Source organism: Malus sylvestris, chromosome 7, assembly GCF_916048215.2.
Source record: "Malus sylvestris chromosome 7, drMalSylv7.2, whole genome shotgun sequence".
NCBI classification, from domain to species: domain Eukaryota; kingdom Viridiplantae; phylum Streptophyta; class Magnoliopsida; order Rosales; family Rosaceae; genus Malus; species Malus sylvestris.
Window position 1 is genome coordinate 30812674 of NC_062266.1, and position 14639 is coordinate 30827312.

Here is a 14639-nt window from a genome sequence, read left to right on the forward strand (position 1 = left end):
AATCTTGTGAGATTATTAATTGATGATGGCAGTTCTTTAATTTTTGACCTGGATAAATCAAGAACTTCTAACCCCTCAATCACTTCTAAAATCTCTGGAAACATCTCAAGTCTGGAGCAGCCCCAAAGATCACAGGTTTTTAGACATTTCATATGAATGCAGCTTGGAAGACTCTTAAGTTCCTTGCAACCTCTTAGGTTGAAATGACTCAACCCCGTGAGATTATTAATTGACAAGGGCAGTTCTTTAATTTTTGACTTGGATAAATTAAGCTCTTCTAACTCATCCATACCTTCTGAAATATCTGGAAACATCTCAAGACTGGAGCAGCCACAAAGATTAAGGGTTTTGAGAGATTTCATACGAATTTTGCTGGGGAGAATCTTAAGTTCTTCGCACCCTTCCAGATTCAATAAAACAAGGTTTGTAAGAGTCGAAATAGACGGGTGAACCTCAACTAAGCTTGTACAACTTTGAAGAATTAGCGTCTCAAGATTTGGCACATTTGTGAAGTCAGGGGTTTCCTTAAGGTATTGACAAGAACTCAAATTGATGAATTTCAACTTTTCAAACATCTGTTAAGAACATTTAGGAAAACATGCATTACTTAATAAGACATCTCACTCAAAACCCAAACATTTAAAAAAATTAATACATGTAAATGATTGTACATACCTGGGTTCCTTCCCAAAGTCGGTCAATGAGACTATATTGCATGTCAAGTTCAACAAGATTTTTGAATTGAAAGTTGGATGGCAAAGACTTGAAAGGGAATCCAAACCAGAAGAGATACCTCAAGTTAAGTAACTTTACGGATCCAATCAACTGTTGTTTGCAGTAATCAAGTTTTAAAATGGGGTACTGATGATTGATCCAGCGACGTCTTAAGGGCCAAAACAGGGGATCTGTGGAGTAAAAATGTTTTAAAATGGGGTGATCATGATTGATCTTGAGAAGCCTTAGTTGAGTCATATTAACAAAAGCTTCAACATTTAAGCATATCCAATCTGAGTCCGAGAAATTCACGATTATGCTTTCAACTGCTTTTGTAGCCTGTGCAAATCAAAGTAAGGAAAATTCAGACAATCTTAGTTTAGATTATGAAATTAATGCTTGTTTCTTAAGGAGCCATTTGATAATCATTTCGTTTTCAGTTTAATTGTTTTCAATTTTCAATTATTAAAACAATAAAACTAAAAATTAAAAATTGAAAACAAAAATGGTTATCAAACGGGCCAAAGAAATTGATTTTGGTCAAAAGTTGAAGCTTTCTACAAACAATTGCATAAGAAAAAGACTTCTCACTGTATTTTGAGTTAGCACTTGATGAACATCTTCATAACTCCACAACCTACTTCGTCTCCCAGGCTCTTTGATAGATTCTTGGCGGACGATTTTCCGACCCATTTCCTCTAATGAATCATGCATCTCCAGTTCCCCCTCCCCTGAGACAGTTATGAGAGCTCGATCGATTAAAACTCTTATTCCTGATTGAGCATGGAAACCACAACCGTCCAGAATTTCAGTTGCACAGTCTTTCTTCATCCCTTTAAAGAAACATGCAATATCTAGAAAGATGTCCTTCTCTGTGTCATCTAGTCCATCGAAGCTTGATTTAAGCACATCATGAATTCCCTTTCGTGGGATTTTCCTTATTTTTTCTAACTCATCTTTCCACACGCATATAGTTTTGTTACGAAGAGAAGCTCCTAAGACTTTGAGTGCTAAAGGCAGACCTTGAGCATATTTTACGACACGATTCGAGAGATAAACATAATCACTGGTGGGTTAGTTTTTTCCGAAGGCGTGCCGCCTAAAGAGCTCCAGACCTCCAGAATCACTCAAAATCTTAGGATTATATATCACATCAGCTATGCTTAGTAACTGCGAATCTCTACTTGTTATAATAATCCTACTTCCTCCACCAAAGGAATGTTTCTCTCCAAGTAAAGCTTCAATTTGTTCTGATTCGTCCACATCATCAACAACAATAAGAACTTTTCTCTGACCAAGGCTTCTTAACATCACCTGAAAACCTCTACTCGATATGTCAGAGCTCTCCACCTTCTTCTCCGAGATACTAGATAGAAGTAGTGTCTGCATATGTAGTTCGCCGTGCTTCATGAAACCCTCCTTGACATTTTTAAGAAAGCAACAAGCTTCAAATCGACAAGAGATTTCATCATAAACAGCCCTAGCGATGGTTGTTTTGCCTAAACCACCCATACCCCATATTCCAACAACGTGAACATTATTCGTTTCACCTCCGGGAGGATATAATAATAAATGCATTTCATGCATGTGCGAATCCATGTCAACCAAGCCATTATCTTTGCTTGATGTTGATGAGATGTTGATCAATTTCCTATAAACATCTTCCACAATTTCCTCAATAAGCACCGCATCATTCCTGTCAAATTTAAAAAACAATATAATAACAACACCAAATAATAATTAATGGGTCTTTTTCATCTGTTAGTTTTCAAAAAAATAGAAATTAAAACTAAAAATTGAATATTTTATCAAATGACCCCTAAACGTTACAAAAATCCCAAAAATTAATAGGAAACTAAAACAAATTAGAATTTACTCATAGTTTCGCGAATCCCAGCCGGATAAACTGGTGGCAGTTGTAAGAGCGGATCTCCAGCTCCGAACCTCTTCCATTTCGGCATTAGAATCGCGATCGTGCTCAGAAAAAGCTTCTGCGAAACTTCTCTTGAGTTTACGAACATCAGACGGATCAACTTCATAGAAAATGGGGAGTACAATCTGGTTGTTGGTATCCTGGCATTCCAGGATTTGCACGAGTTCTTTCAAGCACCAAGTGGAAGAAGCATAGTTTTTAGAGAAAACTACAATCGAAATCCTCGACTCTCGAATCGTTGTGAGGAGCTCGGAAAGGTTGTCGCCCTTTCTGAGCTTTTCAGCATCAATGAAGGCGTTGATTGGTTTCTTAGCCAGAGCGTTGTAGAGATGGCTGACGAAGCCCCTGCGAGTGTCTTCCCCTCTGAAATTGATGAACACATCGTATTTCCAACCAGGGCCAGAAGAAGAAGAAGAAGAAGCAGCCATTATTAATCGATCGCACCGGGTCAGCGATGATTGAACAGCTAAGACTAAGGGTGCGTTTGTTGCGCCGAACTGTCTCGGACTGGACTAGCTGCCGGGACTAAGCTGGACTGGCTTAGAGTGGACTAAGCTAGACTAACTTAGTGAAGCGTTTGGTGCAGTCTCGGACTAAGAAGCAGGATAAGAAAAACAGTACTGTTCACCAGATTTGTGTTTGCTTAGACTAGGACTACAAATTTTTGTCATTGTGTAATAGAGTAAAGCTACAAATCTCATGATATGGGTTAATTTGAGCATATTTTTACCATGTATATTATGAATCTTAAAAAAATTTGACAATTGTTTTGTTTCTATTACCTGCTAATAGAATTGGGTTTAATTTGCAAATGTAGCTTGATTTAAACTCTATCACCCAACAGAAGAAAAATAATAGTGGCCAATACATGCAACTTCAACAAATACAAGTACATAAGATCTCCATAATTTAGAAAATCCTAGTTAACATTAGTTAACATTAGCCAAAATAGATCTCCATAATTTACAAAATGGCTAGTTAACATAAGCCAAAATACTAGTGCAAAGCTAAGTTATAAGTCATAACATAAGATTGTATGATTAATAAAATACATCCATGTTAACGTTAATAAAATACATCCATGTTAACATTAGCCAAAATCCTCATCCGCTTGCGTTGTCGCTTAAAAGCCTTTGGACGAACACTTTCTTGAGTTCCGGTTTGATTGCCCTGAACACTCCCACATTTTCAGGTACATGCACATCAATGTGTGTTCCATCCAATGCTCCCAAGCAATTCTTAAAAATAAAAAATAAAAAAGTTTTTGTTAATTTATACAAAGGGAATGAAGAGTTAAAGCTTAGAGAAAATGAAAAAAACTTCTCATCATACCTTAAAACATCGCCACCTAGGATCTGTAGAATCAATAGACACAGGCTGGGGGACTTTTAGTAGGATACCTTGTAATCGCAAAATTCCTTGCAATACGATATTGAAATACCTACTTATAGTCTCTCCCGACCTATAAAATCTACCGCCAACACTACGATTCTTAGTATGATGTGCTAATATTTGTAAAGTCATACACACCTGTTCCTCTACAGACACCAAACCATCAGTTTTTACCCTCCCATCTTGACGAAGTAAGTCGCATAATATGCCAAAAGTCCTTCTATCCATTCTCAATTCGTTGACACATTCAGTATCAGTATTCCCTATTATACCATTTAGATAACACAAACTAATCTCTCGTCTAATAAGTGAACGGTTAGTCAATGTGGGTCGTTCAACATGTCTCTGTTTGCCACGTAGCATCATCACCACAAGAATCGTACAAATACAAATTGTCTCCAAATAAGACATCTCTAACAATAAGATCAATAAAAGCTTCATTCGATCCATATCTATCCAAACAAAAAAAAAACAATAGTATGAGGATTGCTATCATTCCTAGGCATTGCATGTGAAGAGGGAAATTAAAGGACACCTGTAATGCAGTAGCCTTAGCCTTAGCCTTCTGTTTATGCTCCTCTTCTCTGCAACAAACAACCACAAAAAATTGCAATTCAGCATCAACCCCACACCATACAAAACATTCACATTGTAATATCATGGTTATAAACCAAGTACATACACACACACACTCATGGACAAATGTGCAAAATACACATACATACTCACACTCACACTCACACTAACACACACACACGGACATACACACACACTGCACACACACTGCACACTGCACACTGCATACATACTGCATACATACACACACACACACACACTGCATACATACATACACACACACTGCACACACACACACTGCATACACACACACACTGCACACACACTCACACTCACACACACTCACACTCACACTTACACTCACACTCACACACACTCACACTCACACTCACACTTACACTCACACACACACTCACACACTGCACAGTCACACACACACACACACGGGGACAGAGTGCAACACACTCTTACCCTCACACACACACTCTGTTTTTATACTCACACACACACACACGCACGCACACACTGCATACACACACACTGCACACACACTGCACACTGCATACATACTGCATACATACACACACACACACACACTGCACACACACACACACACACTGCATACATACTCATACTCATACACACACTGCACACACTGCATACATACATACTCATACTCATACACACACTGCACACACACACACTGCATACATACACTACACACACACACACTGCATACATACTCATACACACACTGCGCACACACACACACTGCACACACACACTGCATACATACCGCATACATACACACACACTGCATACACACTCACATACACACACACTGCACACACACTGCACACTGCATACACACACACACTGCATACATACACACACACACACACTGCACATACACACACACACTGCATACACACACACACTGCACACACACACAGTGCATACACACACACTGCATATACATACACACTGCAAACACAGTACATACATACACACACTACATACACTACACACACACTACATACACTACACAAACACACTGCATACATACACACTGCAAACACAGTACATACATACACACACTACATACACTACACACACACACTGCATACACTACACACACACCCTGCAAGTACACACACACTGCATACACCCTGCATACATACACACTGCAAACACAGTACATACATACACACACTACATACACTACACACACACAGACACACACACACACGCAGACACACACACACAAGCACAAAGTACTCCCATTGTTGAAACCCCAATTTTTAAAAATCGAAAACAACATGTGGGTAGGACTTCCAAGTTTTACAACATTGACATCCTAAATTCCCAAGTTCCATCTCATCTTATGAAAAGCCCAAATCCTAATTTCAATTTCACCTAAATATCAAAACCCTAATTTATTCAAGTGCAGATCTCTATGATTCAAAAATTATCAAACCCAAAACAATCAAATCACATAAAACTCAGTAAAATTACCTTCTACAACACAAATACATGCAATTAATAGAAGAATCGAAGTTTACCGTACAACTCAGATGAGGCGAGCAGATGCAGAGACATGAAGGCGCTCAGAGGAGGGTGAGGAGGAAGAAGATGAGAGAGCACGGCAACGAAAATGAGAGGGAACGTAGAGATGAGGACGAGGGAAGACAGGAGGAAGGGACGAAGGGAAGGCAGAAACTCTCTCGGTTTGCTCTGGCTTACGAATCCGCTGGGTTTTGGGGTTGCTCGCGAAGACCACCTAAGGAGGTCTTTAGTCCGACCGAGTCCGGCTTAAGCTCATTAAAGCTAATCCGGTTGCACACCAAACACAGGACTATAGTCCTGTCCAGTCCAAGCCTTGCTAATCCTGTCAAACAAACGTGCCCTAAGAGAATTGCAAGTACAGAGATACTCAATAGATCTACAAATTGGATCACCGGAAATTGAAAAGGGTAAAAGGGGAAAGGGAAATTATGCTTTATGTGTTTTCAGTTTCACATCTTCTTCGGGGAAATTTCGGTGTGAAAGGAATGTCATACTTTTGATTTTTGTAACCCAAGAAAATGCGAAGAAAAGGGTCAAAGTAGTAAATTGAATCTACCCTTCCTGCCCAACAACCTCTAATTATATTTAATTGAGAAAAGTAGTTTAGAGAAAGGATGGTAGGTATCTCCTTTTCTTCTCTCTCAATCTTCCCAGCATGCGATTTAATCATGATTAAAGCTAAAAGCTTAATCATAGATCGTATTATTTAGGTCTAATTCGATTATAAGTTTTTGTTGTGGTATTATAGTTGGAAAATTAAAAAAATTATAATTTAAGCATCTATGGTGAAGTCTGTTAGGATTTAGATCCAAAATTAAAAATTTCATCAACTTCGTTAATTATTAGCACACGAGGCTCACAAATTAAACTAAAAATATAAAGTTAGTCTCACATGTAATCTCCACGTGCTAACAATTAATGAAGAGTTTCATTTTAACCTAATATGTGTGACTCGCGTGCTAATAATTAACGAAGTGTTAACGAAATTTTTAATTTTAAACATAAATCCTAATAGACTTCATAACATGAGCTTAAATTCTAATTTAACTATTTTCTAACTACCTTATCAGTTATCACCACAGAAATTATTAATCAAATTAAACTTATTATTTATTTACAAATACGTAAGTAAATCACAAAGTGTTGAATGAAAGGCAGCACTCCAAATGATGAAAAGCAGGAGCACCGAAAGCTATCTCCGTTTCTTTTTTCCCCTTCCCCCCCCCCCCCCCCCCCCAAAATCCACTCCAACCCAAAACCTAAACCAAACCTAAAACCTAAAACTTAAAATGAAGGCAAATATAGGTCACAAATTTAGCCCACAAAAACTGCTGGGACCCACGGATGAGAGTGAAAAGTAGGTTGTGAAGCTCACTTGCCCACTGCCACTTTCTCCACGCGCTGCACGCAAGGGGGGGAGCTGCATTCAACCAAGGTGGACCCCACCCATGTGGGTGTGTCCCCCGGTTTGTCAGCCTTGTCATGTAGCCAATGACTACTTTTCTTCATCGGGTGGTGGTGGTAATTGGACCGTTGGTTAATCCAACGGTCCACATTCAATTTTTTTGTTTGTTTTATATTTATATATTTATTGAATCCAACGGCTTAAATCGAATATAATCAAATCTAACGGTCCAAATTTAAATCCAACGGCTAGAGTAATTTTAAAATTTATCGGAATTTAAATATTTTTTTCCAACGGCTAGAATAATTTTTTTTTTAAGTTTATGTGGTTTATCATGATTTTCATGTATTGATTTAGTGATTTTTCAAAATTTATCGGAATTTAAATATTTTTAGGTTAAAATGTTCATAAAATTAATTTAGGATAGTCTACATAATTTGTTTTTAAAAAAAAGTTAATTTAAAAAAAAAAATTAGCCTTAATTCATTTTTTGATAATCTGGGGCTAAAATTTTAGGCCAAAACAGTTGGAGTAGAAAAGCTGTTTCTGGGCTAAAACCTAAATTTTCTAGGCTAAATATTTTTAGGTTTTAGGTCAGGATTGGAGATGGTCTTAGTGGCCGGCCTATTTTCCACAGCTGGTTGTTGGACCGGATCCCTTTCCATCTGAGCTTCATGATCACAAAATCATGACCTTTGAAATTTGATCCAACTACAAATAATAGATCCCATTAAAAGTTATAATAATTTTAACTGTTTGATCAGATTTCAAAGATCCGGATTATGTGGTCATGATGCTCAAATGGAAAGGATCCGGTTGTTGGACTCAGTTGCTATATAGGAAGTGTTGTAAATTGTAATTCAATATCGATGGAAATCCAACATGATTTTTTCGAATTTTTGTGAGGATTTTGCGGTATTCATGAATCGTATTCGTTCATCGTATATTGTACAGTCAGTTTTCATCAAACATTGTTTGTGTTCAATTTTAAATAAAATAATTTAAAATAATTTTTGACCGTATAATATACGATGAACGGATACGATTTACAGATCTCCGAAATCCTCACAAAGAGAATCCTAAAAGGATCCGAATTCAATGGAAATAAGCTAATTTTGAATCAAATAACATTACTTTATTTTGTAAGTAAATTAATTTTAAATCAAACAACATTCATTTATTATGTAACTAATTAATTTTGTATGCATCATCAACCCTACAAAGAAAATTATGCTTTATGTGTTTTCACATCTTCTTCCGGGAAATTTAACGAAAATAATTTTCTTGCAGGCAAAATTGACTTCAAAATATAAAAATATTCTTCCAGGTATGACATATGAAGTTTCTGTGTGAAACGAATCTGCACACTTTGAATATCTCTGTAAAGGTACTCTTTTGAATATTTCCGGTTAAGTGCATCTCAGTATGTGGCATATCCAACGGTATCATAGGCGGCAAACGAGCTATTAATGGTGTTTGGCATTTAATTTGATGTCACGGTAGTAACAGTACTATGAAATATTTGAATATTTGCTTTTAGCGACAAAACTACTAGAACTCCAAAAATTGCTTATGAAAATAAAAATATTGACTAGATTTGAACTTGTATAATCTACGTCTTCACTACACATTGTTGTTTCGCTCGTGTTCTAAAGTTGACGCTAGCTAGAAGGTCACAGCAAGAAGCAGAGGAGGCTAACTATTACATAAATTTGTTTATTCAAAAGCATTAGTAAAAACACACATTGAAATTAATTCACGCCAAAAATAAATAATACAGTGAAGGATTTACAGTGGTGGCAGCCACACTACAACAATAGGGTTCTCACCCTATGCAGTTTTATATTGGCTTTTGTGTTATCGGTTGTGACCGCTGGATGGAGAGAGCATTTTTTGCAATGAATAAAAATACTACTGCGTAACAAAATAGAAGATTAATGGTTGAGCGATATCTGGTTTGTTTGCAATGAGAGAGATGTTTTTGCTTTTATTGATAATGAATCTATATACGCGATGTTTTCATAGCATAAAAATTCGCCGACAACAATTGTAACTTTTTGTGTTGATAAATTAGGAATGACATTAATATTTTCTAATATCTAAAAGAATTTGGATGTCTACATTTTTTTGGAAAACCTTTTACCCTTCTAAATTTCGCGCCTCTCCCGATAATTCCTAACTTCGGCACTGCTTTAGTCAACTCCAAGTCCTAGTTGTTCTTGTTCATGATATCAATATCCCTACTGTAAACGGTGACTTCAATATAAGCTACACCCAGTCTAACAAAAAGTTTGTATAGAGAAGATATATGCATGAAAAAATGGTAGTGTTTGTGTTGCCGAACGGATGATACTGAAATACCTAAACCCAAGTCAAGCTCCTTTAGTCCACAAAAACAAAAGTTTAGAATACAATAATGTTTGCATATAGACTGGAGAAACGACATACCACCGGCAAGAAGGTGCAGTGAAAGAGAGGAAAAGAGGAAAGAAACAAACACGAAATGACAAAGACTATCAAATAGATTATAACAATGACTTCTTAGCGGTGATTATAACTATTCAACTATCGATGATGCTTTATTTTAGATTGAAATGTTGAAGCATCTGAGAAGTAGCATGTCAACAACCATTACACAATAATATTGTCTAATATCTAAAAGAATTTGAATGTCTACATTTTTTTGGAATCTTTTACCCTTATAAATTTCGCACATCTTCAAACAATTTCTAGCTTCGCCGCTGCTTCAGTCAACTCCAAGTCCTAGTGGTTCTTGTCTATGATATCAATATCCCCATTGTAAATGGTGATTTCAATATAAGCTACACTTGGTATAACATAAAGTGTGTACAGGGGAGATATATGTATGAAAAAATGGCAGTGGTTGTATCTGTGTTGACGAACGGATGGTACTGGAATACCTAAACCCAAGTCAAGCTCCATCAGTCCACAAAAACAAAAAGTTTATAATATAATAATATTTGCATATGGACTTGCGAAACGACATACCGTCGGTTGGGAAGGTGCAATAAAAGAGAGAGGAAAGGAGGAAATAAACGAACAAGAAATGACAAAGACTATCCAATATATTATAAAATGACTTCTTGACAGTGATTAAGCTGTTCAACTATCAATAATGCATTATTCTTAGGTTGAAATGTGGAAGCATCCGAGAAATAACATGGTAACAACCACACAATAAACAAAAGTGATTAGAGAAAAGAACCAAATGTGAAAGGATAATTAAAAACAGTTATTCAAGATCGACGGTAAATGATTCAGCTATTTACAAGATTCGAACTTAGAACCGCGATCTACTAGATTGTTGTATCAACTATTAAGTAGTGTTCTAATATAATTCTTAGGAATTTCAAGAGGCATATGGGGGTGGATCATTTTTTTTCTAAATTCGACGGTACAAAGAGGAATTTAATTGATAACAGAAAAAATAAGTTACATATAGAGCTGGAGCATATAATAGACCCAAATTGACCATTTTTAGGCTCCACTGCTAAGAACTATTGCAAAATGCGCATTAGGATTAAACTTCTAGCATAAAGTAATTACCCTGTGAACTCCGTCCTTCCACACCAAGCCTCCAAACTCAGTCCGATAGGTTGCAGCTAGTTTAGATTCTTGTCCCCTGCATGTAACAGAATCACAAGAGCGAGCTTACAAAACTGCAGTTTTTACTCATAGTTATTGCAAATGAAAATACAGGTTGGTGCCAGCAATTATCAATGTAATTCTCTATCCGACGGTATTTCTCTCGCCTTCTCTTGATAATTTCGGATGTGACATGTTTAAGATAACTCTTCCAAACACGTTGCTTATGCCTAATTTTTAATACCACCATATCGTATCATAGTAAATCCAAATAACTATTGAATGGCATTTAGGCATCTGGAATATCAAATGTATTACTTTACATTGAAAATTCATTTATTCAATAGCATTAATAACACACACATTGGATCTCCACTTGCCTACCCAACAACTTCTTTGTAAACTAGAAATATATTACAATCTCCCTATTCACATGAAGAGTGAGTTAGAGTGATTGGAAATATCTTTGATTACGTGTACGCACACCACATATGTGCCATATCCAACGGTATTGCGGACATAAAGCAAGCAAGTAATGGTCGTTTGGCTTCTAATTTGATGTCACGGTAATGACGGTACTACTCTGAAATCTTTGATGTATATGTTTTTAACTACAAACTACTAGAACTTCACAAATTGCTTAAATACGAGTTGAAGCCATAACAAGAATATTTCTAATGGAACACCTTTCACAATCCCTGGAGAGCTAGTTCATTAATAGACCGAGGAATAAGTAAATCGACTCATTCATATATCCAGATCATGAATGTTTGGAATCCATATTATATAAGGAGACATTGCTTTTGCTATTATGAATTTTTTTTTAAAAATGACTAGGTTAGAACTTGCATAATCTACGTTTTATTCATGGCATTGGATTATTAATGATTAAAGCTAAGCTTAATGCTATGGGAGGTAAAGTAGTGGAAAGCAAATCCTTGGCACTCATGGCACTTATGGAGAAGATGAAGAAAAGAAACCTAGGTCGTATTTATATACAAACGTGTGACTAAATTACAGAAATGATAACGAGAGAGCATGTAATTGTTGACAACCAGTGACATGAGAAATTGAGAACACATGCAAGAGTTACATACTAGTACATGAACCATCTTCAAAAGAGAAAAAAAATGAAAAAATGGAACTGTGTCAGTAGTTGCATGGTGATAACCTCTGAGTGCATGGTCACCACAAATAACCTTGCTCAACTTCTCATACACAGTTGGACACACTCTGGGATCATATCCATCAGAAGCCCAATTCCATCCTGTGTAAGAAAGAGAGCATGAGAACACGAACATGAAAAATGAAAGAATTGTATTCAGCATTTTGTCAAGCTATCAATTGGTACACAAGCATTATGATGTAATAATCATGTTAAAATAAAATATAAAAAGTAAAACTACACATCCAAGCTTTAATCCAAAGAATTCTCACTTAGTAGTCCAAAGTTAATGGATTACTATTCGGTTGATCTAGAAACACTCAACCTATCCAACTATTTTACGACGTTACCAAAAACTACTACTACTACTTTCCAGGTGAAACATGAAAGGGTGAAAAAGCAAACATGAATCGTTAGATTTACAACAAATGATATACCGAACAATCTAACAGTAAATATCAACAGGACCAATCCAACGTTATCACAAAGCATATATCAATAAGAAAAATATAAAAATACTGTTACCTTACGGAAAGCTCCAATATTCGGTAAGGTAACATTGGAGGTCACTATCATCTTTCCTGCGATCAGTGAATAAAAACCTAAGATTTGACTCTTGGATTCGAGTCATGGGTTTGGGTCGCAATTCTCTCGTCTCATGTTTGAGTACCAAGTTCATCTTAACAGACTTGGTTTTTTTTATCAAACATCTTAACATATTTAGGGGTGTGTTCAATTGGGGATTTAAGAGATTTTAATAGATTTATAAATTTATAGATTTATATGGAGTTTAATTGATTTGTAGAGATTTCATGTAAAATTTTGATTCAATTCTCTCGAAATCTCATAATGAGATGTGAGACTTGAGGATGTTTAAAATACACTACGAAATATCTCCAATTGAATTCCTCAACCTTTTCAAATTCTTTAAAATTAATTTCTAATTAAATTCAATTGAATGTTGTAAAATTCATTAAAATCGTAATTAAATGCACCCGGATTTCTAAATATTTTAATAAACTATCTTAAAATTCTTATTTAATACATTAATTTTAGACAATTACTTAAAATTCTTATTGCATACCTTTAGATTCATTAAAAAATTTAAAATTTTTCAAAATCCCATTTGAATACATCACCCTTAATAAATTGTACATTACATTATATCCCATTTGAGCACATTAGCTTATGCCTCCGGATTCTGTATATCGGGTCGGGTTCCAAAGTTCGAGCTCACATTTGATAATCAAATTCATCACATTTGATCCAACGGTGGTAATTGGCAAACCCACCTCGGAGTCAAAAGATGCGGCTCACGCTCCCTCTCTTTTCCAAAACCCTAGCAAAACCTCGGCCCTATAAATACCTTCCACATCCGCCGCAGGAGGCACCCAAGTGCCCCTTTCTCTTCCCTTTCACACACTAATCCCTCGCAGAGGCGATGGGATTCCCAGTTGCTTCTCCGTCGGAGAAACCTTTCCAACTGCTCCATCTCTTTGCACCATCGCCTCTGTTTCTTTTTTATTTATTTACTTAATTATTTGAGCAATTTCCTTTATCCTTGCCATTCATATTTCAGATTTTCAGCTTGTTTTTTTTTATCCGAAAAATAAAATCGAAGTTGTATGAGTTTTTTGCAATTTTGTTGGGTGAGGCCGGTGATGATCGAAACATATTTTGCCTACATTGCTTGATTATCTTATTTTATTGAGATAATGATAAAATCCGATGTATCTGAGGCCTTCCCGGAAGAACGAGCTTTATTTTATTTATTATTTTTTTGGGTAAAATGTATTATTTCAAAGGAAAACTAATGAAAATGTCTTGAAAACTTTGAGTTTTAATGATAAGGACAAAATAAAGGGTAAAGTGAATAGTATCAGGATTGACTTTTTAATGTAAAAATGTGGTTTTTCGTTAAAGTGAACAATACCGGATGCTTTTTGTTAAAGTTCCTTATTTCAAATCTTAATATTTCAAAAAACTGAATTTTTAACTTTCGACTAAAATGATAAGTTTTGTTGATATTTTCGATATATCACTTAAATAGTGGAGAAATTCTTAATTTCGTCTTATTAAATATATCAGATTGTGTTTGACATTTGCAATACATTTTGATATTTTCTCGATGCCAGAAGTCGAACTTAGAACTCTTAACCATACACTGGATGCGTTGGAAAAGTTATAGGAGAAAATATTAATAACTGAAGGAGGATTTATGTTATAACAAAAATAAATAAAAATGGTATTCCGGTGCCAGGATTCGAACCTGGATGAAAGCT

General features: G+C 35.9%; 1 protein-coding gene, 1 long non-coding RNA gene and 1 other non-coding gene across 54 annotated transcripts in view; 2 read left to right on the forward strand and 1 right to left on the reverse strand.

The window, feature by feature from the left end:
* Positions 1–14639, reverse strand: part of LOC126628760 (disease resistance protein RPV1-like) — a 54528-nt gene that overhangs the window by 24291 nt on the left and 15598 nt on the right. For all 3 annotated transcript variants that reach the window (XM_050298558.1, XM_050298557.1, XM_050298556.1), the window contains exon 5: positions 293–345. In XM_050298558.1, coding sequence (XP_050154515.1) covers positions 293–345 — 53 coding nt within the window. The remainder of the gene's footprint in view (positions 1–292; positions 346–14639) is intronic.
* The window catches only part of LOC126628768 (uncharacterized), an 82234-nt gene that overhangs the window by 21621 nt on the left and 45974 nt on the right, over positions 1–14639 (forward strand). For 2 of the 50 annotated variants that reach the window (XR_007625550.1, XR_007625571.1), the window contains exon 5: positions 136–345. The exons of the other annotated variants lie outside the window; for them this stretch is intronic. This is a non-coding gene — a long non-coding RNA (uncharacterized LOC126628768). The remainder of the gene's footprint in view (positions 1–135; positions 346–14639) is intronic. 50 annotated transcript variants of the gene reach the window in all.
* On the forward strand, positions 14009–14102 carry LOC126630870 (small nucleolar RNA SNORD34). The gene has a single exon (XR_007626144.1). It is a non-coding gene; the product is annotated as a small nucleolar RNA SNORD34 (small nucleolar RNA).